The 23,714-nt window shown below is 43.4% G+C and overlaps 1 protein-coding gene across 1 annotated transcript; it reads right to left on the bottom strand.

Moving 5' to 3' along the window:
- Nucleotides 1-12,810: 12,810 nt before the first annotated feature.
- Nucleotides 12,811-23,507, bottom strand: LOC119653047 (farnesol dehydrogenase). The gene is made up of 6 exons (XM_038057510.1): nt 23,229-23,507; nt 14,206-14,371; nt 14,026-14,152; nt 13,803-13,938; nt 13,504-13,641; nt 12,811-13,285 (listed from the first exon to the last, which is right to left on the bottom strand). Exons 1-6 carry the CDS (start codon nt 23,364-23,366, stop codon nt 13,244-13,246), a joined length of 747 nt encoding a protein of 248 aa, XP_037913438.1. The 5' UTR covers nt 23,367-23,507; the 3' UTR covers nt 12,811-13,243.
- Nucleotides 23,508-23,714: the final 207 nt, after the last annotated feature.

The following is a 23,714-nucleotide window of genomic DNA, read 5'->3' as shown; positions in this document are numbered from 1 at the left end:
ATTGACCATTGACAATTGAAGCCAAGATTTAACAATCAAGGTTTTCGCGATGGGCTTTCCATTTGGAGTGCACTGATGAGGCTGCCATACAGTGGTTCCAGCAGGTAATCGTGGCTTTGGATTCTGGTGGTCGGCCCAGGTTCACTATTGTGAATACTGAACTGCGCAGAAGAGAACATGTCGGATGGTTACAGGGCCTTCAAAAGAAGGGAGAGGACACCATCCGTATGCTGGGTGAAAAAACCCGGGCATTGACTTTGGGCACTGAACGGTAAATTTCATGAATGCCAGGAAGGACAAATCTACAAATGTGGAGGGGTTTCAACTTGGTATTCGACCTAGACCAAAAGAGACTGAATGTGCTCAGGGGAAGTCATCATATGAAGTGGAGACTTTTTCCTAGATAGATTGAAATTCAATCATATCTGAAATCTGTAGAGCATCATCTCCGTTTTGAGACGATAGTGGTCTTCGACTCACACAATATAGAGTAAATTGCAGCATCTTCGGTGTGCTCTCCCACAATGGAACTGCGCGCCGAGGATAGTGCATACTGGGGCGGAACCCCCGTATGGGGGCTCGCACTAATGAAGGGACTACAGAGTGAATCTTACCTGCTAGTAACTTCTCCTACATTTTACAAGGAAGAGGCGGATGAAAGGGAAGCCAGAGACGTGAACGGAACTGACTTGATGCCAGTTCGAGTGATCGAATCTATGCAAACTGGGCACCGCAAACCAGTGAAGGTGCTAAGTGAAAAACAGACCAATGCTCTGTGGGATGAGATGAGACTTTTCATGTGTGAGGACATGAGAACTGCTGTACCTCCAAGTGCGTCTTTTCTCAGAGAAACCAAACACGAGGGCATCGAGTCTCTGGCGGCATGATGTGGGGGAAACCTCGTCACAGGCGGACCGTGGCATATACTTCTAACTGTTTTGGATGGGACATTTACTGAGAATGAGGAGGGCAGGGTACATCTGCTTATCAGAACACATTTTCTGGGGTTCTACACCACGACTGAAGGTAATAGCATTCTGCTTGGCACTCCAACAACCGATAATGGGCTATGATTGGTTTCTGGTCCTCAGAATGCTTGCTTTCTTCAACTCGAGCGAGAATTCCAACAATATAAGCTGGACATTTTGGTCCTAAGTGAAGTAAGTTGGTGGGACTCTGGAAAGTATTCCTCTCCCTCTTGTGGCAATAGCTGTTGTACTCTTCGAAGTAAAGTAGTAGCAGCCGTGAATCTGGTGTGGGATTATTTCTGACGGGTATTGTAAACTGCGCTCTCTTAACCTGGAAACCGGTGTCTGAAAATATTCTGACAGCAACATTGCAATGGATCCCGCAGGAGCTATCAGATCGACCAGTCCGCGATCAGCAGTAACTTTAGGAGTTGCCTCCTGGATGCGTGTAACAAGAGTGGTCCTGACATCGCTTAGAAGTTTGGGTAAGGAAGTAATAAATCTCACTATGCGTTCGGTTCAGCCATGGGTCTTAATTGTCGATGAGCCGAAGAGTCCATCTGCCTCTTGGCTTATTTTGCCCGCTAGATCTATTGTCAACCGATATGGGACGCAAGGTCGGGATTCTCTTTTTGGTCAAGATAATTATTTTGGTTTTTTCCAGCGCAAGGCTGAAACCATGAGCAGTCATCCATCCGGTTACCCGTCACATCAATGTGCCAAGTCCAACAAGTGCCGCAACGTCGACTGCATAACCGACCACGCGCGACTCTTCAGGCATATCGAGTTTCAGCAGACTATAGTAGGCGCAGACTATAGTATAGAAGCGTTCCAGAGGTATGGCCCTAGGTTGGATCCCTGTGCTACTCCCGGCGTGATTTCGATCCTCCTCTGACCTTCTAGTGTCTCATGGTGCAAGGAGCGTTCTTTCAGATAATCACTCAATATCCTCAAGAGATAGCTTGGCACGTCGAATGAGTCTTCTAATGTGCCTAGTATATCTGCCCATCTAACGGAATTGAAGCCATTTCTGACATCAAGTGTTATGAGGAGTAATATCTGTCGAGATCGTATATACGACCTCCATAATTGCATCCACTGTGGATCTACCTATTCTGAACCCGAACTGCCTTGGGGATAAGTCCCCGTAGCGCGGATCGTTTCAGCGATTCTACGTTTCAGCGGTTCTACGTAACGGTCTCCGTTACCCTTGCTGATCAGCGCGGGTCTGGCCACTTTCCAGCGACACGAAAGTCCTGGGGGTTTAACGTGAGTACCTGCGGTGAAAGCTTAATCCCACGGCCCTCTTCGGACACGGATTGATTTTGGGACTACAATAAGAGCTCCGCCATGCAAGCACAGCGGTCCTGGTTTATATTGAGTACAGGCTTAGCATTCATACCAGTGGATGCGAGGCCTATCTAACACCTCTTCCGCAACTAAGGGGTACGGCACCCGAGTTGTATAGCGCAACTCCACGCTTGAGCTCCGAGGAGCCCTGCCCGCGATTTAGGCATAACCACAACCACCATGAAACTCCCACTAGGGAGCCAACCGCAAATAACCGGGCCGAGAGCACATCTTCGAGGATTTCTCCCGGAGCATATGCTTTCAGAGGGCCATCCCGGTTCCCATGGTACCAGATAACCTCCGGTGAGGCTTCGTGGCAGAGCCACTTCAGATGAGTTCCTTGAAGGCTCGGGTCTGATCGCCCTCCTCGAGTACGTGGGGACGGAACTCCCCAACTTTCCAGCGACAAGAAAAATGCCCTCCTTCAAGCAAGCGTTGAACGCCTCAAGCAGCAAGTCTGCCCGTTGGCGGAACACCACTTTGGAAGCTTCCGCCGGGATGTCATCAGGACCTGGCGCTTTCTTGTTTTTCATAGTGAGAACCGCTTCTTCGAGCTCTCTTATTGTGAAAAGAGGGCAATCCTGGACGCGTTCCGCACTATTCACATCAATCCATACAGGATGTATGGGAAACAATGCCCGTACAATATGGTCCATCTGGTCGGTACTTAGTATGCAGGGCCTTCGCAAAGCCCCGATTTTCCGAGTGATAAGCTTATAGCCAAGTCCCCACAGGTCCTCATTCACCTCGTTGATAAGGTTCTGCCAGCCGCGAGCTTTGTTTTTACTTATAGCGCTCCGGAGTCTCCTTTTTACTGGTCTATACTGTGCCTTTATGGCGCATGCCTCCTCGTTGGCGTGCAAACGTTGTGCCAAACGGCGGAGCTGGATATTGGCATGCCAACTCAGGCAAGAGCGGCGGGCAATTTTGGTGGGAACTGTGCCTTGTTGGCGTTGAATGTTGAAAACATGCTTATCTTCGCGAATTCCATTGAAGTCCTTTGAGCGCTTTGATCCCTCACGTGTCATTAGTACAAAATTACCTGTATACCGATACGTGGGCCGGCACCGGATCTAAAAATAGATAACAAACAAAGGAATTCGTGACGACCCAACGAAAAAAAACCAGAACGCGAGCCAAACTGGAAAATACAAAAAATGGCTCGACCGCAGGTGGAGCCGCAAGTCTTTGGACCCGACTGTCGCGATTGAGAGGGAAGATCCACGACGGATCACAGTCCCGATCATTGCTTATTCTGCTTCAGATAGTTATTGAGGTCTCCTGAGGTTCCCTCCCATCCTTGAAATCCTCAGGCCATTATTTAGAGGATGTTCCAACCAACTTTTTGCGGGGTCAAGGAGGAAGAGAGAGGAAGTAAGTCCTCAAATAAAAAAAAAAGTTAGTTCCATTCATGGTATATGGCAAAAAATTATACTGAAAGTCTTTTGGTTTTTCTTTTCCTAATTTTCTTTCCGGTGCTCCTCCCAGCGACGTACACGCGAAGAAGAAAATGTCTCGCACACACTCAGACCAGAAATTCTTAGAGGCCACAAATGCGATCTTCAATGGATGTCGCACACTCAATGGGGAAGGTCTCCCGCAGTTCGAAACTGAGGAAATTCACATTAGCGGCAGCAAAGCAATTTCCTCTTTGACAATCGTTTCGCCGTTCGTTAATTACGTCCTCTTGGTAGACTATGTTTTCTGCTGCTTTTCATCCTGCCGCCTTACGCCCATTCACAAATTTATCAAAACTTAACGCCGTGATAACATCCAAAACTTTGCACCGCTATCTCAGCAAACCGATTCCTTAACCTTCCGATTACGCCTCCACAACATTCATTCCTTTTTCCGTTAACTTCCTCTCCGATTCCGATTCCCCGTTATCCAATTCTCATCTTATAGAAATTACCTATTACGAAGATGGAATCATTCCTCAAGGCAGTATTTTACTTCCTCTTGGATTTTTGGAAAAGGAAACTTACCTTCCTTAATGCCCAAAGCTGCGAAAGTCAGGAGACCACTAAATTACCTCTAACTCCACTCTATATGGCTCCGACACAAACGATGAAATTTTGAAATCCCACATTAGGGTAATTGTACATTATGGAATGCATTATTTGAGCAAATTAATTCAGAAAAAGGTGAATGAGATTCCGCTTCCGCGGTCACTACACTCTCTAAAGGAGTAAACAAATTGAACAGGGGCATATAGAAATCGATTACCATTGAACTCAGTGTCTCACAGGCTCTGGTGCTCTAAACAAATTTTTTTGTTTGAGGATGTGAGCTAGTCTTAAGCTCACATCTACTCGGTGGCGGACTGCTCTATGTCAAGACAACTGGCTCTCACATTTTAGTGCGCGGACCACTCGATTTTGACAAGATACACAGTTTTGAAATATAAAAATATGACGGTTTCGTTTGGAGCAGAGGCAACTCTTCAGTCTCATCCATACTCTAGGACCATCGTGAATAAAAATGCCCACAGGCTACAGTTGCTCCTCAAATAGTGAAGTTCAACGTCAAGTGGATGAGAACTTAGGACTAACTCATATCCTTAAGAAAAAAGTATCTGATATTGTGGATTTTGATAGATTTCTAATAAATTCATTTGTGAAGCTGTATTGAAACTCCAAAGAAATTTAAGTACTGATTTTTCGAGGTTCTAATTAGTTCCTGCACGAAATTTTAACATTTCCATAAATTTTAACTCAATTATTTTGAAATTTCCAGCACAAAGCTCAACTTTCCAATTCTAATTACACCCAGTCAAATGCTTTCAAACTTTTCTCTCAATAAATATTGCCGTCAACTATAGTCCAAAACTCAATCTATTTCTCTCATTTCATAAATTTTCCTCTCAACTTTTTCGTCCGATTTCGACTGCCCTAAGTGAAATTCAAAAAGATAAAAAGACAAACGATGGAGAGAAAATTTTATTTCTACTCTACAAAAATTTTCTTAGTGATTTCCCTGAAAATGTTTGAAAACGAAAACTTTTTGAATTTCACTATTTTTCGTGCAATTCCTTCAGCCAATTTCTGCCCGTGGTAGGCAATGGAAAGGATGCTTTGTCGTCTCTCTGTCTTTCATTAAATGGGATCCTTGCGCGCAACCTTGGCTATTGGTATCGTTTGAGAAGCGAAACGAAACGGAAGGAAATTGAAAATCTTTGCTTAAGAACAAAATTATGCATCAATTAAAAAGTCCTGCAGAACTTTTCCAGCTGCATTCTATGAAATGTTAATTACTTGTGTGAATCAGAAGTGGTTTCCCGTCTTTGTGTCCTCCGTGTCAGTAGTGAAATCTGAAAAACTGAATGCAAATGTAAAAGGTATGCGTTTGAAGTGCAATGAAAAGGAATATATGCATGAAGGATGGTTCCGCTGCGATAGTTTGTAGCTAAAGGATTCTCGCATGAAATTAAGTTTTCGGGAATGCTAACTTCGCCAAAGTTTCTGATTCATGAGGTGTTTGAATATAGGATATGATTCGCTACGGATAATGCAGTGCCTTCCTGAATGAAAACCATACGTAAGTGAATCTCCGTTCTCTCATTCAGAATACATTTTCTGTAAGGACTCGTCTTACTTACCCTGAGGTAGTTTTTAGTCATATAGGATGAAGTTGCCCTTTCCTTATTCATACACAAACCGGGTTGCAATTGGTTTACTTATCCTTATTTTATTTAGAAAGTTCCAATGGGAGGTTTAGAGAAGTGGAGTAGTTACACGATACAACTACTTAGTAGATCCAAATCTTGACTCTCAATGTTTAAATAAGGATCATATAAAAGACATTGGCTATGCAGTATCATCTGTTAGTCGCGCAGTCAGGTTTCGTCGAATCAATTGTAGGGCTTTTACGTGCCCTTGCCGAGGGGGTTGTCAGAGAGCGTCGTCGATGGTATGGAGATGAGACGCTGCAGAGAATTCACTAGTTAAGATGGACCAGAAAAGTTAAGTCGACGAGAAACGAACCAACAGTAACTTGATACGCCTGATGGTGATTTGAGAGACAACAAACCTCGCACTACTTTGGTAAGAGAAAGGGAAGCATAGTCCAGCCGGCTTAGGTCCTTAGTTCCTTTTTCTTCCTTTCGAGGTTCACAAAGAATTGTTTACTTGGTGTCCACAGCTTGGTCCTAGCTTGTGCTGGGTAGGGACGTGCCTAAAAATTTCTTTCTCCTTTTTTTTGTAGCTTAGGAAATGCTAATTGTAGGGTAAGCCGAGTCTGGCGGCATGGTCGTCTATAGGCCAGTGCCTCGTGCAGACCTTAATCCTGTACCTATTTATAAATCTGGTCCGAAAGCTCTTAAAATCGAGTTTTGTTATGGGGGAGGGGGGGGGGGGGGGATGCAGACTATGCCCACTGAGAGGCTGCTGAGAAAATAGCCTCATCTGTTCAGTCCCATTGTCCACTCATTCCCCTCTATGTTTTTATGGTCGGGAACCCAAGCGTGTCACTGCATTGTCCCACAAGCCTAGAGGTTGTCACTGAGTCCAAAGCCTTAATTGTTGTCTGGTTGTTGATCATGCCATGTTGGTAATTTTATAGGGGCTGATCTCTCGCCGTTGACTTTTAGCACGCTCCTTGAAACGATAACGAGAACAAGAATTCTAACGATATAAGCTGGACATACTGGGCCTAAGCGAAGTAAGATGGTTGGACTCCTCTCCTCTTCCTCCTACGGCAATGTGCGTTTGTTCATTGGAAAGCCAAGTGCTATCAGACGCGAATATGATGACGGATTGTTTCTGATAGCTACTGCAAAGCGCGCTTCCTTGACCTTTTACAGGATTCCGAATGTAAGATTGTCGATATAATGGAGAATGGTGCCTTTTACGACCAATTATATGTTGTTCAGGGGAGGTTTCTAAAGGTAACATTATGATCGTGATGGGTGATCTGAATCTCAAGGTAGGGTCTGACAATACCCTCCATGGGCATGTGTTGGGTAAACACGATCTTGGCAACTGTAACATTAATGGTGGAAGGTTTCTACTGTCCCGTCATTAGTGGCACATTGTTCGGTATAGATCTTGGATCCCTTAGTCAGTTGGGTTTCAATTCTCCTGGATGTGCGTAAGAAGAGAGGTGATAACATCGACCTCGAATGGGATCACTATGTTATAGTCGCTTATTTCCGCTTCCGTATTGCATCCGGCACTTCCTACCGAGTTGAAGAGTTGCAACCCTCTAAGTTTCAAATCGACCGCCTGTATGATCCAGCGGTGGCTGGACAATAGAAGAGCTGTCTTGCTAATCGGATGGCAGATATACTGAGGCTCCCGTCTGAGAATAACGATGAGATTAGGTCGCCATAAAAAATGTTCTTTCCTCGGGTGCAACGCACGTTGTCGGCGATGAACCGAAGGGACGCCATAAAACTGCGAAATCATGGCAGAGGATCAATGAACGGAAGGAATTGAAGGCTCATTGATCACTGCCATGCTGGGTGTGAACTCGAGTTTTCTTCTTTTCATTCAAAAGCGGAGCCGGCTTTGGCGGATAGCATTGATCCGAGATATTTAAATCGCTCAGTTCTGAGCAGGGATCGGTTGTCGAAAATTCAGTTTTATTTAGATCAATCTGAGACCGAATTGCATGAGGCGATCATTCTATTTTTGGCCAAGTTGCTCGAGATCTGTTTTGCTAGGAAAACATCATCTGCATAGCGCAGTGTATAGGGAGCTGGATGTATGTATGTATGTATTGTATGTTCCGCATGACAGTGTCCAAAGAGGAGTGGTGAGAGGCCGCTACCTTAATGAACACCAAAAGAGATAGGAAGCGGTTTTCACACAAGCGCCACAGTTTGAACTTTACTTTTCGGATCGTGGTAGAGCGATTGAACCCAGCGCACGCGTTCTTGTGGCGCTAAGTGTTGTCGTAGAGAAAACCAGATGAGTTCGCCTGGCACACGATCAAACACTGTCTTCAGATTTAGAAATGCAATGTAAAGAGATCGATGCTTCTCATGGTGTTTCTCCTTGAGTAATCGTATATTGCGTCAACAGCTCCGCAGTTCTTGACAAACCCCGATCCACGGTTATATCAACGATTTCGAGGATACGACTATGAAGAAAGCATTCAAAAATCTTCATGCTATGGAAAAGTAACCAGATCGGACAGTAATTTGAACATTCTGCTGGATTACTTTTCTTTTTTCATATTGGAACTGTGGTACTTTTTTGTCAGTCAGATGGTATTCTACCTTCTTTACTAACCCTATTCAAGAATTCACTGAGCCATGATGTTGAGTCTAAGCTCTTCGCATTTCAGAACTCAGATGCGATGTCGTCAGGTCTTGTTACTATCCCCCCGGTCATCACAGCACTCAAACGGAGTAAAGACGCTGTGTTCGACGTCTCCCAGCAGAGAGGCAAGTACAGTTGGACTTAAGATAAACACCAACAAAACCAAGGTCCTCAGTCCGAGGGCCGTCGGATTCTCCCTATCTGTATTATTGGGAAAAGCATCGGAAGCTCTGATTAATTTGTATATCGGGAAAGTGCAGACAGAAACCTGCGGTGACTCTAAACTGGTCTAGATCTGCCTTCGCTGGTTTGTCTATAATTTGGAAATGCAGTTATCTCGACACCAAGATCAAGTTGAGACTGTTATGTGTTAGTGTTCTTTCTGTGTTGCTATATGGAAGTAGCACATGTAACCACTAGCGTCCTTTGAAAACTCGAAGCCATCGTGAACACTATTCTGCGACATATTGTCGCATTACGCTGGCTTGATGCTATTTCAAACAAAGGAGTTGGTCGTCTCCTGTGGGTGATGTGATCGGAAGGCGATAGTGCCAGTGGATTGGTCGCACATTAATGAGGGGCGACGGCTACTTTGGTGGTCAAAGGGTAGTATAGTTCCCGGGGCGAAAAGTGGATTAGTACTCACGATGGAGCATAAAACCTGGGAAACGCCTGCTGAACCAACACCAACAGTTCTACTTCCAAACCCTGTCTCCATCTCGGCGAGGTGACTGCTGGGAGCTCTTTTTTAACGAAAAGCTGCAGACGGAGAAGGATGAAGGCGAGTCTCCTGCGTCTAAAAACGGGACAAAATGTACCAACTGGTCCTCCAGGTTGGTGGTTGGGTAGGGCTGGCAGCCCTACACGGAAAACAACTTGTTACGAAGCCACAACAGGAGCCTCGGATTGGACGGATAACACAACGATGAATTCTGCAACGACAAAGGAATAACGATTTGCGCAATTTTCTCATGGAACGTGAGGTACAGGGAGTACAGAGATGAAGTTGCCAAGCAGCTAGCCGATACCCTGTTCCAATATAGGACTGACGTAACAGCGTTACAGGAGATGCGTTGGACAGGCACTGGTTTCCTAAGAGTCACTTAACCATATATTATAGCGGCTATCCCATAACCTACTGGTTTAGGTTTCTTAGTCAGCCAAAAAATGAAATCTGCTGTTATCGGCTTTGAAAACATAAGCGAACGGCTATGCACTCTGCGCTTGCGAGGCAAGTCTAGAAATATTAGCCTCATTAACGTTCACGCCCCAGATGAGACTGCAGAGTCGGAGAAGGATACCTTCTACGAGGCAGTAGAACGAACACTCGAAGCCTGTCCCAGATATGATATTAAAATCATACTTGGGGATTTCAACAGCCAACAAGGGAGGGAGCCCGTATTCAGACGATACTTTGGCTCCCATAGCTTACATCAAAATACAAATGATAACGGACTGGGGATTATTCAATTAGCAGTGTCGTACGAAATAGTTGTTGGAAGTATTTGGTTTGCGCGGAAAGCGGTCCACAAACATACGTGGGTCTCTCCAGACGGGACCACTTTCAAACAAATTGACCACGTGTTGATTGAACGCCGCCACCTCTCAGCTTTGATGAATGTCCGAACATATAGGGGAGCCAATATAGACTCGGATGACTATCTCGTTGGCATGGTGCTCTGAGCCCGAATAACAACACCACCCAGATTCCCTCTCTGACAACCAGGTGAGAGTTAACACTGAAGCCATCCACAACACCTATAACCCTCCGCAACACCTATAAGAGGGAAATGGATGCCGCAATAACCGCAGTCAACAGAGATCCTGGAGATAAAGCATCAACAAATGATCTTCACAATCATCTGAAGAACGTTATCATTAATACGGCCACAAACATATTTGGCCCCAGCCGCAAAAAGAGTCGGAACGGCTGGTTTGACGATGAATGTAAGCTTGCAACGGAACGGAAGAATGCCGCATACCGAGTAATGTTGCATTTTCAAAGGACGCGGGCACGCGCGGAGATTTATCACGAACTCCGCGAGCGGAGAAGCGACTTCACAGACGAAAAAAAGAAGCCTGGGAGAACCAACAGTCTTTGAACTCGAAAAGTACAGGGAGCAGCCGCACCAGGTGCGGAAGTTTTATCAGCAAGCCAGCAGGATGAAGCCTTATACATCTCGATGTTAATCCTGCCGAGGCGAAGAGTGAAATCTGATTTCCGACAGAATGGGCATATTGGAGCGATGGGTTGAGTACTTTGATGAACTATTGAACAACCAGAACATCGGCGAGTTGGAGGTCCCGCTAACTGAAGGCAACGGACAGATACTGCCACCACCAAGTATAGAAGAAAGAGTCCGTGCAATTCATCGGCTTAAAAATAATAAGTCGCCAGGAGCCGATGGAACTACAGCCGAACTGGTTGAAGTGGTTCATCATTTTGTGCTTAAGGTTTGGGTCAGCGAATCAATGTCTGACGACCGGCAAAGAGGCGTTATCTGTCTCATACAGAAAAAGGGAGGTGTCACGCAGTGCAGCAATTATAGAGGTATCACGTTGCTGAGTACCAGCTATAAGATATTCTCCGCTATCTTGTAGGGCTGCTGCCCCATATGCCCAGAACATCATTGGCCCATAGCAAAGAGGCTTCACTCCAGGCAAATCAGCAACAAATCAGATTTTCTCTGTGCGGCAAGCAATGGAAAAATTGTTGGAATATGGACATCAGTTCTACCATATCTTGATCGACTTTAAAGTCGCCTATGATAGCATAGCCAGGGTAGAACTGTACACGACGATGAGAGAATTCGGTATCCCAACGAAACTGATAAGACTGACTAGGCTGACCCTGACCAATGTGTGAGGCCAGATAAAAGCAGCAGGATCACTCTCAAGACCATTCGACACCAACTACGGTCTACGATAAGGGGATGCCTTATAATGCGTCCTCTTTAACCTGGCCCTCGAGAAAGTCATCCGTGCTGTTGAGGTCAATGCAAAAGGTACGATCCTCTTTAAGTCCACCCAACTACTGGCCTATTCTGACGATATGGACATCATGGGAAGAACGACCCGAGACGTATAAACTGCTTTCATTCAGATCGAGCAGGCGGCGCGAGATCTTGGGCCGCACATCAATGAAGGTAAGGCAAAATATATGGTGGCAACGTTAGCATAAAAAACCAACCAACCAACAACATCAAACCGTACTGGTCAAGCAGGAAGAATAAAGATGGGAGACTACAACTTTGAGACCGTTGATAATTTCTCCTATCTAGGGTCGAAAGTCACAACCGATAACAGCTACGATGATGAAATCCGCGCACGGTTGTTGTCAGCCAATAAAGCCTATTTCAGCTTACAAAACTGTTTCGCTCGAAACGTCTCACCATAGGATCAAAGCTCTTACTGTACAAGACAATGATCTTGCCAGTCCTCATGTATTCCTTGGAGGCTTGGGTTTCTAGCAAGAAAAATTTCGAACGCGTTCGAGAGAAGAATCCTCCGAAGAATTTTTCTCCCTACATGAGGATAGACGATTCCGTAGCCTACATAACGACAAAATCTATGAGCGATACCATGACCGTCAATTTGTGGATAAAATGGGGCTCAATAGGTTATGGTGGGCGGGCAACTTAACTTGTCTGGTTGAGGATGATCCAGCCTGGAAAGTCTATAAGGGACATATTTATGGTAGAAAAAGAAGACGAGGCAGACCCTGCCTGAGATGAGCGATAGCGTAGGTCAGGACGCCAGACAGCCTTTAGGGATATCGAATTGGTGGACCTCGGCGCTAAACTGGAATGTCTGGAGGCACGCCTAGACCGGATACCGATTGTTGTGCCGTTGATGATGATGACGGCTACTTTGCTGGCTATGTCATGTAGTGCAATCCATTCTCCCAAGATTGCCAACGGGATCACCACAAGGGCACTTGGCGTAGAACAGAAAAGAGTGCGAGCGTCTCGGGAAGTCCTGGAGGAGCGTAGGTGTGATTGACGCGCTATACCCCATAGAATAGTGAATGTCAACCGTATATAATAAAAGCAGAGATCGGGAAATGTTCGGAAAACTTAAAGCTCTAGTTATAAAGGTATTTTCCTTAACTTCAATCGAAACTTAAGCTGCTCAGATAATTGTATTTGTAACTTTGATAAATCCACCATACCATTCGATCGGAATATGACGCCACTTAAATGACATTTGAGTAATAAAACAAATCCATGTAAATCGAGTAATAAAATCAATATATTTCTGAATGGATATATAAATATGGTCGGTATCTAGATACAATGCTGCAGAAATTTATTTGTCTTTTATACGACCAGAGACAACTATCATATTCCCAATAAAATCAAGATTTTATGTAGAAATCATAACAAGAGCAGAACATAAAGTTACCGTAAAAATTATCGTCAGACAGGATGCAAAGTTTTTGTTAAGGAAAGAAAATACATTCCGGAAGGAGCAGTCGAAAGCCACCAGCAGCCAGAAGTCCATTAAACGAGAATAAAACTTATCTTTTTGAAGATTATACAAGTGCAATTCTTGGAAAATTTTCATTCTTTTATCCTCTCGTCCGTATTCTCCTTTGCCGATATGCGGTCATTTGGTGTTAGCCTTTGGTCCCATTCCAATCATCCATTTATTCCGCCCGTCTTACTTGTGTTGGAATCTCGCTTGCAGAACAATATCGTCAATCTATCCGTACAGAAAAAAAAAACATGAATAGGGAAATGAAACTATGGAAGAGGATGAAGGAATCGAAAAGTTATTGATGCTCAAATGCAAGTTTCAAAGTGCACTGAAATCAAAGAAAAGGAAACTTTTATCTTGAAATTTTCAGAGAGAGTTTTTTCGTAACAGGGAAACCATAGCGAAAAGATAAGAATAATAAAACTATTTCCATAAGAACTTACTTGCACATGGTCTGGAGTGTTCAAGGCATACATCACAGCCTGAGCAACATCGTTGGCCTGCAACTTCGGTAATTGGGCATACATCGATAAATCGTATACGGCCAGTAAATCCGTATCAACCATCCCAGGACTGATACTCTGCGAAGGAGGATAGGAGGATTCCAGGACAAAAAAAGAATCGAATAAAATTTGAATGAATACAAGCAGCCTTTGAAAAACTAAAGTTTCAATTCGATTTCGCAGGAATAGTTAGGTTCCGGGAGCGGAAGCATCAGAAACTTGAACAGGAAAACTCTTACCGTCAGTTTTATATTCAATTTATGAAAATTGATCTCCTGGCGAACTGTCTGGCAAAGAGCCGTAAGTGCGTGCTTTGTTGAAGGATAGACACTGAATAATGGAACTGGTACGTCTGGGACTCGATGACCAAGGACACTAGTGGAGAAAAAAAAGTATAATATTCACAAAGGCGCAAATTGTATGAATATGATTATACTCCATCATTACAAGAGTTATCCTCACCTGTTGATAATAAATATGTGTCCTGTATCATCCTTTTCTCGCATCATTCGAATTGCCTCACGAACGCATACGCACGTTGAGACACAGTTCAGATCGAAGAGTTGCTTCAAATCACCTGTTGGGCTATCTACGGGAATAATGTTATAAAAGATACGTCCTGAAGGATTTCAGCGCCAATACCTAATAGAAATGCCGCTTTTATGCATCCCGCATTGTTAACAAACACATCAATTCCACTAAAGTTGTCCTTAATCCATTGGAAAGTTTCCTGAACTTCCGACTCATTTGTTAAATCACATTTTCTTGAGTAAATTTTTCCATTTCCCGAAACATTTTTGCTTAGGTCCTACGTACGAGTACATATGTATGCATGTGCGAGGTTTAGGATTTATACATGATGTTATCGTTGTTGTCATCAATGGTGTTGTTGTATTGAGTAGTTTTTTTGCGTACCATAGTGGTCAGAAGCCAGTCATCGGAAGTCCAAGAAAGTCCCGAGAAAGGACACCCAAAAAGAAAATGTTTATAGAGAAAATTACTCACAAGAAACTTTATTACAAGTCACTTAAGATTTAGATACTAATCGGCTAAGTACCTACAAGAAGTTGCTAAGCAAAAACAAACTTGGCTTTCGCAAAATTCTGGTAAGGTGTGAGCTGGCATGTAAGTGCGTAGACAAATGTTTAAGGTGATGTAATGCGATACAAATAGAGATTTGTTTCCAGATTAGAGATATGTCGGAAACTAGAAGTTGTGCGCTTCAAGTATGAAAGGTTTTGTGTATTTCTTTTATAAAGGGATTTGGGTGTGCATTTGCCCCATTAGTTTGTAGTACGTATATTACGTGCAAATATTATTTGAAAATATTCATTTTCAAGTGATATTGATATTCAAAGTCTTGAATTTGCACAGAAACGACAGTTTTGACCTATTATAACTTTGTTAATAGTAGTGCAATTTTCACCAAATCGCATGGTAGGATCATGTTCTGTGCTGCAGCCTACATTGCTGCAATTTCGTGATTCTAGGATGAACTTTTCCTGTCAATTACTAAAAATGATAGTAATGTACTATTATTAACCTTATTTGAACAGGTATCGGCATGAAGGGTATTTCGGAGTCTAGGCACCAAATAGTGGTGCCTCTTGATTTTTTTCAGATTTTTCTGTTGAGCAGTTTCTGAGAATGGGTCCGTTAAAGAAATGATCACTTTTAAGCCCCTGCACTCCCCACCTTCCCAACGAATGTCAAAATAAAGACTAGAAGTACTAACCGAGACCTTTCATTTGATACCCCACATGACTATATTCAGTGAAAAAACATTTTACACCCCCCTTTTACATGTATGGGGACCCCCCTAAATCTCAACGTAGAAGGATATCACTCACTGCATGTCTGGGCGTTCACAGTTCCCCCCTTCTCACCAAATTTCGTGTCAATCGGTATAGCCGTTTCTGAGAAAAGTGCCTGTGACAGACAGACAGACGGACGGACAGACAGACATTGAACCAATTTTAGTAAGGTTTTGTTTTGCGAAAAAAACCTTAAAAAGTAAATAAATCCAAACAGTGACTCCATTTTTTATCCAGGCTCCACGAACCCCAAGCCTTCATAGACTTTTGGCTTGATTTTGGCGACCACCCATCGCCATCCAGACGGTTGCGAGTGTATTAGCGTTTTTTGAGCAGGCAAGCAAGTTGATTTGTTGAAAAAACCCACACTCGATGGGATCGGCTGCAAGTGCTTCCAAACCTACACAAACCAAACCAAACACGTTTGAATTTGTGTTGAGGATTGACAAACGTGCGGATCCGGCATTAGATAATAAAGCTGCATCGATTGCGTCTGAACCAAAAATGTACGTTTCACGTGTCTTTGACTAACTAATTGCATATTAAAAAAAATCGGGTCAGTTACCGAGCCTCGAAAAATACAAGGGCATCCACTACAGTTGACGCAGCAGGGCGTGGCCTCGGTATTGCAGAGAAATCAGAAAGACTTCTTGACACATGGACGGCGTCAGTATATAAGCAAATTTCCCCTCGGGTACCACCTTGTCTGGTTGGGGGAACCTGTAGTAGTTTACTGCTGTGCCCAAAATATGAATATGGAAGCTTTGAATTTAAACTCTCCAAGTGATAAGAAATTACAGACTTCGAATCCATCCGCGATGATAAGCAATAAGGTCCCGTCAATCTATCCGTCCCTACCAAGAAATCTATCGAAGGCAGGTTTTCCAACTCAATGGAAAGCTTGCATTTAGTGGCTACGGCTTAGCCAGCCAGAAATAAAAGTACGGCTACTCTCACATTGGGAGAAACTGGAAATTTGACTACGGCTGGGCCATCCGTGGTGCTACTGCCAAAATCTACCCGTAAGCGGAAGGGAAACGCTCCGCAGAAGGGAACTTCAGCCACTAAGGAGTGGGGAATACTGGTTGAATTTTCCCTGTCAGAGCCTTCTTCTTCACTCTTACTCGGGAGAGTGGAAGCAAGGGAAGTTGGCGACGTAGACGCTACTAGTTTAACGCCGGCATCGAGCCAAGCGGCCCGGATACAATGGGAAGGCTCGCAGCCGTCAGAAGATCAAGACACTGCGGAAAAAGGTGAAGAGCCTTGGGAATGAGGACAGGGATTGGCTGGAAAACTAGATGCGGCAATGTCCAGAAAAATTGGACGTAAGGAAGCGCAATCTTAGCCGGAAACTGGTAACCACGGTGATGATGATGATCAAATCTCCCTCGCTGACCTCAACGAAGCTGGCGTCTCCTATTGTACGAACACGAAAGAAGAGGACGTATGCGCAAGCTGCAGGCTGACTTCTGGCCGCTACCGTGGGAGTTTGGTCCAAGTAAGGTAAGATGTGAGAGTGACAATTTACCTACCTGCTCAGAGACAGTCGTCATCTGGTGCTTCACTTTTTTCGGGATAGATTGAAATTCTGTAGAGTATCATCTTTATTTTGAGAGCAAAGAACAGCAGCAGCATCTTCGATGTACTTCTCCAGAATGGAACTGCACGCAGAGAATAGTGCATACTGTGGCGGAACCCCCATATGGGTACTCGGACTAGCGGAGGGACTACAGAGTTTGATGTCAGGATCATTGGCTACAAGGCTGAGAAAGCGGCAGGACTGATCTTATATTTTGCTGGATTAGATCTTTTACGATGAAACAACCATAAGACCCTTAGTTTGTGCGCTGATATCAAAACGGTTAGAAGGAACTATACTGAGACAGTTCCATTCTTAGTAGCCATTTACGGTAATATGACCATATATACCGGATTAACAATAATAATCATTTGGCGTGGCAATCCAATTGGATCTGGGGTTTGATGTGTGTTAGAGCACTTCGTTCAAAACCGTAACGGTTCACTACAGAAGATACACTGAAGGAGGCAATGCGGTCAGTAGCGCAATGCTCGTGATTATTACCCTGATTTGACTCAGGTACTCATTCACAGCTGAGCTGATTGGTATGCACTGGGCCATCCGGACAGCAGATTACTGGGGAAAAGAAAAACATTGTAGTTGTCTCCGCTTGATTCTTTGTGTCTTCTACCGAAGGAAGAAATAAGGAGCCTGGTAGCGTATGAAGAATCAAGTAGTCTCGAACTCTTAATAGATTGCGATGCGAACGTGCAACATATTCGTTGAGGGAACAGGAAATGCGGTTCTAGACTAGAGAAGCTATGGCAATGAAGTGCAGCTCCCTAGATGACTAAGAGCTCCTTTGGCGATAGAGATGAATTGGCAGCTCTAGATTGCCACCCTTTTAAAGTGATATGAAGAAACTTGTCCTATTTCCTGGGGCAAACGCCGTCAAACGTTTCTTTGGTGGAACCGAGAACTGAAAAAACTCAGGAAATTAACCAGACGATTTCTGAATCGTACTTGTAAACACAATAAGAATGACTAGTGGTTTAACTCACTCAAAGCGTGAATATAAGAGGCTCGCTAAGTGTCCGAAACCAAACTCCTTTAGAACCATGGCATTATTTACAGAAAGGAGAAACCTGGGACATGCTCAAATCGTCGCAAGTGTGGAGAGATCTGTTGGCATACCATGCAACCGTGGGCCCAACTTCGCCAATAGGTGATAATTCATGGCCAAATGAATCGCTGTTTGATGAGTTTCATTCGTCTGGATTTGACGTATTTGTTACCATAATCAGAGGCGACGTTCTCAGGATGCTTCGATAGTTTCATAGTTCCTGGTGATCGGTACCTGATCCTTCAGATTGTTCTTTACAGAACATTGAGCGACGACAATAGTTTAATATACTTAAAAACCATCGGAAGCTTTTCAATCGAAATTGTAAATCGTTGGGGCTTTATCGGGATTGTAGACTATGTTAAAAAGCAAAAAAAGGTTTCTTGATCTCTGACGCAGCACACTTTGTTGGATTCACACTGAAAGTGGAGGTGCTCGAAGATTATCTGAATGTATTTGAGATGTTCCTTTTCCGATCGTGAAGCATTTAGGAAATTGTTGATTTAAGCTAGAAGCAAGAAACTGAACGTCTGGAGGACCTCTTCCATGAACTTTTGATTGCATTACGAAGGATGGTTGGCAAGAGCAGAATACCAAAGTCCAGCGTGTTTATCTGGGGTCAAACGAAGAGCTTTCTTGGCTACCGGGGGTCTAGATGTCGTCTGGAAGTGGTGCTCGGTCGGACAGTTACCTTGGCACTAGATGCACTTTTAAAAAAATATGGAAAAATTATATTTCATAAACTGTATCACAGTGACACATGATAGCTGCTCTTAGACTTTTGGAATCTCAAATACGACAAGTTTGCTTGTTGTGATTACCTTGTGAAAACGATAATTGCCAGAAAAGATTGAAGCAATAAGGGGCATTTACTTATTTGTTACTGCACGTCGTTGAAGAAGAAGAAGGAGAAAAGTTCTTCCCGAAATATCATCATATGTAAACTTAAATAAAAGAAGCTGGCAATAATAAATATCCGGTGTTCAGGAGGGTCTTGAATATTACGAAATCAACATGAAGGTAATACAGCCGTAGTCCCCATGTACTCCACTTTTAAGGGGGGTTATGTCGTTTTCGGGGTTTGCTGGTGTGTTAATTGGTTCAACCTTTTGCACGGCCTATTCCCCGGTTTCTCTCCTCTTGTATTTTGAATGGACATTACTTCAGTCGTAAAAATGACTATACGCTTCTCTATTTTGGTAGCCCACAGAATCAACATGATGCCATTAAAGAAGTCGAACGATTTGATGACCGGCTGATGAAGCTCACCATTATATTAGCTGATCGCACTATTCACTTCTTCACCGCGTACGCACCATTGACAGGTCGACTTGGTGCCGACAAAGATGACTTCAGGTAACTTTTCGATGAAAAGGCCTTCAGCGTGCCTCCTGATGACGTAAATGAACGTGCAATGAGGGTGAGGAACGCACTGGGTCGCCGCGCATTAAATGGTGGCGGTTTCGTAAGAAGAAAGAAGAAATGACTTCACTTACGGTATTACCAACCATTACGAATGTGGAAGAATCGTTGAACCAAACGAAAGATAAGATCCGCAAAGCGGCCACTACAGCCCTCGGGGTCACCAAGCCAGATAAGTGGGACATCAACCGAGATACTTGGTTATGGAATGACGATGTTGAAATGAAGGTCAGTAGAAAGAAGCACCTCCATCACAAGCTTCTCGACGATAAAACGCTCGCGATTTGACAAGTTTATAAGAATGCCAACCGGGAAGCAAAGAAAGCTATTGCTGCCACCCTAGTAGCCCATTAAAAAAATCTTTACGATAAACTGTAAACTCGAGATGACGTATCGACTTGCCAAAAGCAGAAATAAACGCACACAGGATATCAACACTTCTGTTGCGTTAATGACAAAAACGGTACTTTTCTTACCGATTGTCTAGTCGCGACGGATAGATGGCGAGAGTATTTCGAGCAGATTTAAACTGAAGAATTTTTTAATCCTCCACTTCCACAATCATTGCCGACATTTGGAACAATTAAACTTGTCAGCGCAACTGAAGTCGAGGCTTCGTGTCTCTGTTGGTGTTCATCAAGGAAGCGCCCTCTCAACACTCCTCTTTGTTCTTGTAGTCACACGGAACATCCAACATCCAGGACCCTATACACTGCTCTATGCTGATGATGTTTTCGGGGCACCTAATAGCAAAAATTACCTCGAGTAACGGTCTCAGGTTAAATCTGAATAAAACTGAGTTTTTGACGACCGATCCCCATGAAACAGGCGCAATCACTGGCAGCAGTAGTGACCTGACCAGAACTGAGTGATTTAAATATCTCGGGTTAAAGCTGATTAGCACAAGCTGGATGAAGTAGTGTTCCATAACTGGTGTTCTTTCTGACGTAGCAACAAACGTCTCAAATCTAAAATTCACAGCGGTGTCGTTCGTCCTGTCGGTCTCTATGGTTTTGAGTGTTGGCCGACTATAGAAGACAATGAATGTCGTTTTGCGGTAATGGAGACGAAGATGTTGCATAGGACTAGTGGCGTGACACGTTTTGATCACATCCAAAATGAGGATATCCGCGATCGATATGGAGTTGTATCGATCGTGGAAAAACTGCGAGAGAGGCGCCGTCGCGCTAACGAGAATTCACTTACCAAGATTGGTCTGAACATCGAAGTCGATGGTAAACGACCAAATGGCAGGCCAAAACAGCGGTGGCTTGATACACGAGATGGAGATTTAAAAGCCTCACGATTGCATCTAGATCAGGCATTTGATAGAACCAAATGGCAAAACCGATCATGACGAGACGACCCCGCTTGTGAACGGAACAAAGGCTGAAGAAAAAGAAGAAGAAAGAAGTGACGATGAGATTCCAGTTGGTTAAGTTTAAATTTAGTAGGATCACGCGCAACATGGAAATTGATAATTGAAATTGCGGATTGAATTCAAAGGCTGAATATCAGGAGCGCGTAAGACAGATTATCTGATAATTGGAAAAAAAACGGATAGGCAGATTGCGGAGGACATGACTAGGAGTGTCAGGAGTGTCTAAGTGATTTTTAGTGATTTTAAACTGAAAAGTAGCACAAGCTTTCATTAAGGAACACATATTCTTTCTGACGTAGCAACAAACGTCTCAAATCTAAAATTCACAGCGGTGTCGTTCGTCCTGTCGGTCTCTATGGTTTTGAGTGTTGGCCGACTATAGAAGACAATGAATGTCGTTTTGCGGTAATGGAGACGAAGATGTTGCATAGGACTAGTGGCGTGACACGTTTTGATCACATCCAAAATGAGGATATCCGCGATCGATATGGAGTTGTATCGATCGTGGAAAAACTGCGAGAGAGGCGCCGTCGCGCTAACGAGAATTCACTTACCAAGATTGGTCTGAACATCGAAGTCGATGGTAAACGACCAAATGGCAGGCCAAAACAGCGGTGGCTTGATACACGAGATGGAGATTTAAAAGCCTCACGATTGCATCTAGATCAGGCATTTGATAGAACCAAATGGCAAAACCGATCATGACGAGACGACCCCGCTTGTGAACGGAACAAAGGCTGAAGAAAAAGAAGAAGAAAGAAGTGACGATGAGATTCCAGTTGGTTAAGTTTAAATTTAGTAGGATCACGCGCAACATGGAAATTGATAATTGAAATTGCGGATTGAATTCAAAGGCTGAATATCAGGAGCGCGTAAGACAGATTATCTGATAATTGGAAAAAAAAACGGATAGGCAGATTGCGGAGGACATGACTAGGAGTGTCAGGAGTGTCTAAGTGATTTTTAGTGATTTTAAACTGAAAAGTAGCACAAGCTTTCATTAAGGAACACATATTCTTTCTGACGTAGCAACAAACGTCTCAAATCTAAAATTCACAGCGGTGTCGTTCGTCCTGTCGGTCTCTATGGTTTTGAGTGTTGGCCGACTATAGAAGACAATGAATGTCGTTTTGCGGTAATGGAGACGAAGATGTTGCATAGGACTAGTGGCGTGACACGTTTTGATCACATCCAAAATGAGGATATCCGCGATCGATATGGAGTTGTATCGATCGTGGAAAAACTGCGAGAGAGGCGCCGTCGCGCTAACGAGAATTCACTTACCAAGATTGGTCTGAACATCGAAGTCGATGGTAAACGACCAAATGGCAGGCCAAAACAGCGGTGGCTTGATACACGAGATGGAGATTTAAAAGCCTCACGATTGCATCTAGATCAGGCATTTGATAGAACCAAATGGCAAAACCGATCATGACGAGACGACCCCGCTTGTGAACGGAACAAAGGCTGAAGAAAAAGAAGAAGAAAGAAGTGACGATGAGATTCCAGTTGGTTAAGTTTAAATTTAGTAGGATCACGCGCAACATGGAAATTGATAATTGAAATTGCGGATTGAATTCAAAGGCTGAATATCAGGAGCGCGTAAGACAGATTATCTGATAATTGGAAAAAAAACGGATAGGCAGATTGCGGAGGACATGACTAGGAGTGTCAGGAGTGTCTAAGTGATTTTTAGTGATTTTAAACTGAAAAGTAGCACAAGCTTTCATTAAGGAACACAAAGGAAGAGAATTGTGGAAGGAGCCACTGGTTAGTGCTGGGGGTCAGGAACGTTACTCTAAGTGAGAAGAAAAAGATTCAAGTCATCACAAACAATAAAGAGGAGAGAGGGGTAAAGTATGGTTAGGATATCCAATAATGTATGTAGGGAAGTCCATTTTCTTTGTAAGGCTCGTTGTGGGTAGCATTAGAACTGTTGGATAAATCTCGACTGGAGTTAAAGTGCCGAAGTGATGCCCCATAACTACAGTATACGAACGATAATTCACTTATGAATTCATAATAATCATTTAATGTGAAAGTATATAGTCACACATAATAATGTTGAAACGTCTCTGGCTTCTGTTGCTTTGATTTTATTATCTGATTACCCAATTGATTTTATTTTATTTTAAAGATATAAATAGAGAATATCCACCCCTTTGCTTAGATTATTAACTGGATTTATAAAATGTCTATTATGAGAGAATTGAATAAATGGCAAATTGAAAGCTTGGAAACGTTTGTTTAAGCGACGGTGGAAATCCGGGTTTCTGGTTCATCAAAATGATGTATCAAATAACTCAATCTGTATCCACTTTCTCAAAAACCGGAAAATATTTTCCCTCGTTCAGACACCCCTTAATAACGATAATATAAAAATAAACATATGCTTGTAATGCTTACATCGATAAGTTCAACACGTCTTGCTAATCCAATCACTGTCAACCCCGAATTTGCTAAGTTCTGGGCAATACAGGCCCCAATTCCTGAACTGGCACCGGTCACAACGGCCACTTTATCTTGCCACCGATTACTATCCATTAGACTAACTCTCCGGCTGTACTTTAGATACTGGTCACCTCAATCGATAAATTAAAACAAATTATCTCCAATTGCTTCGGCAATATATAAACCAACCCCCTGCTGGCTCTAACAAAAGTGCTGGTTCGTAGTCGGTTCGCTACTATTGTATAGCGAACGGACGACTAGATTCCGCATCTATAATGGAAAAGACTGAAAATGAAATTGTATAGGGACGGAGCAGACAAGTTTTTATTGGCTTGTCGTATCGAATTTCTTTAATGTACGTAAGGCACTACCTTTGGGTACAATTGAATAATTATGGCACAAATATGAAGTGAGTGCAGGCATTCTCAAGTTTCGAAGGTT

Source organism: Hermetia illucens, chromosome 3 (assembly GCF_905115235.1).
Source record: "Hermetia illucens chromosome 3, iHerIll2.2.curated.20191125, whole genome shotgun sequence".
NCBI lineage: Eukaryota > Metazoa > Arthropoda > Insecta > Diptera > Stratiomyidae > Hermetia > Hermetia illucens.
This window is presented reverse-complemented; position numbering and strand designations above follow the sequence as displayed.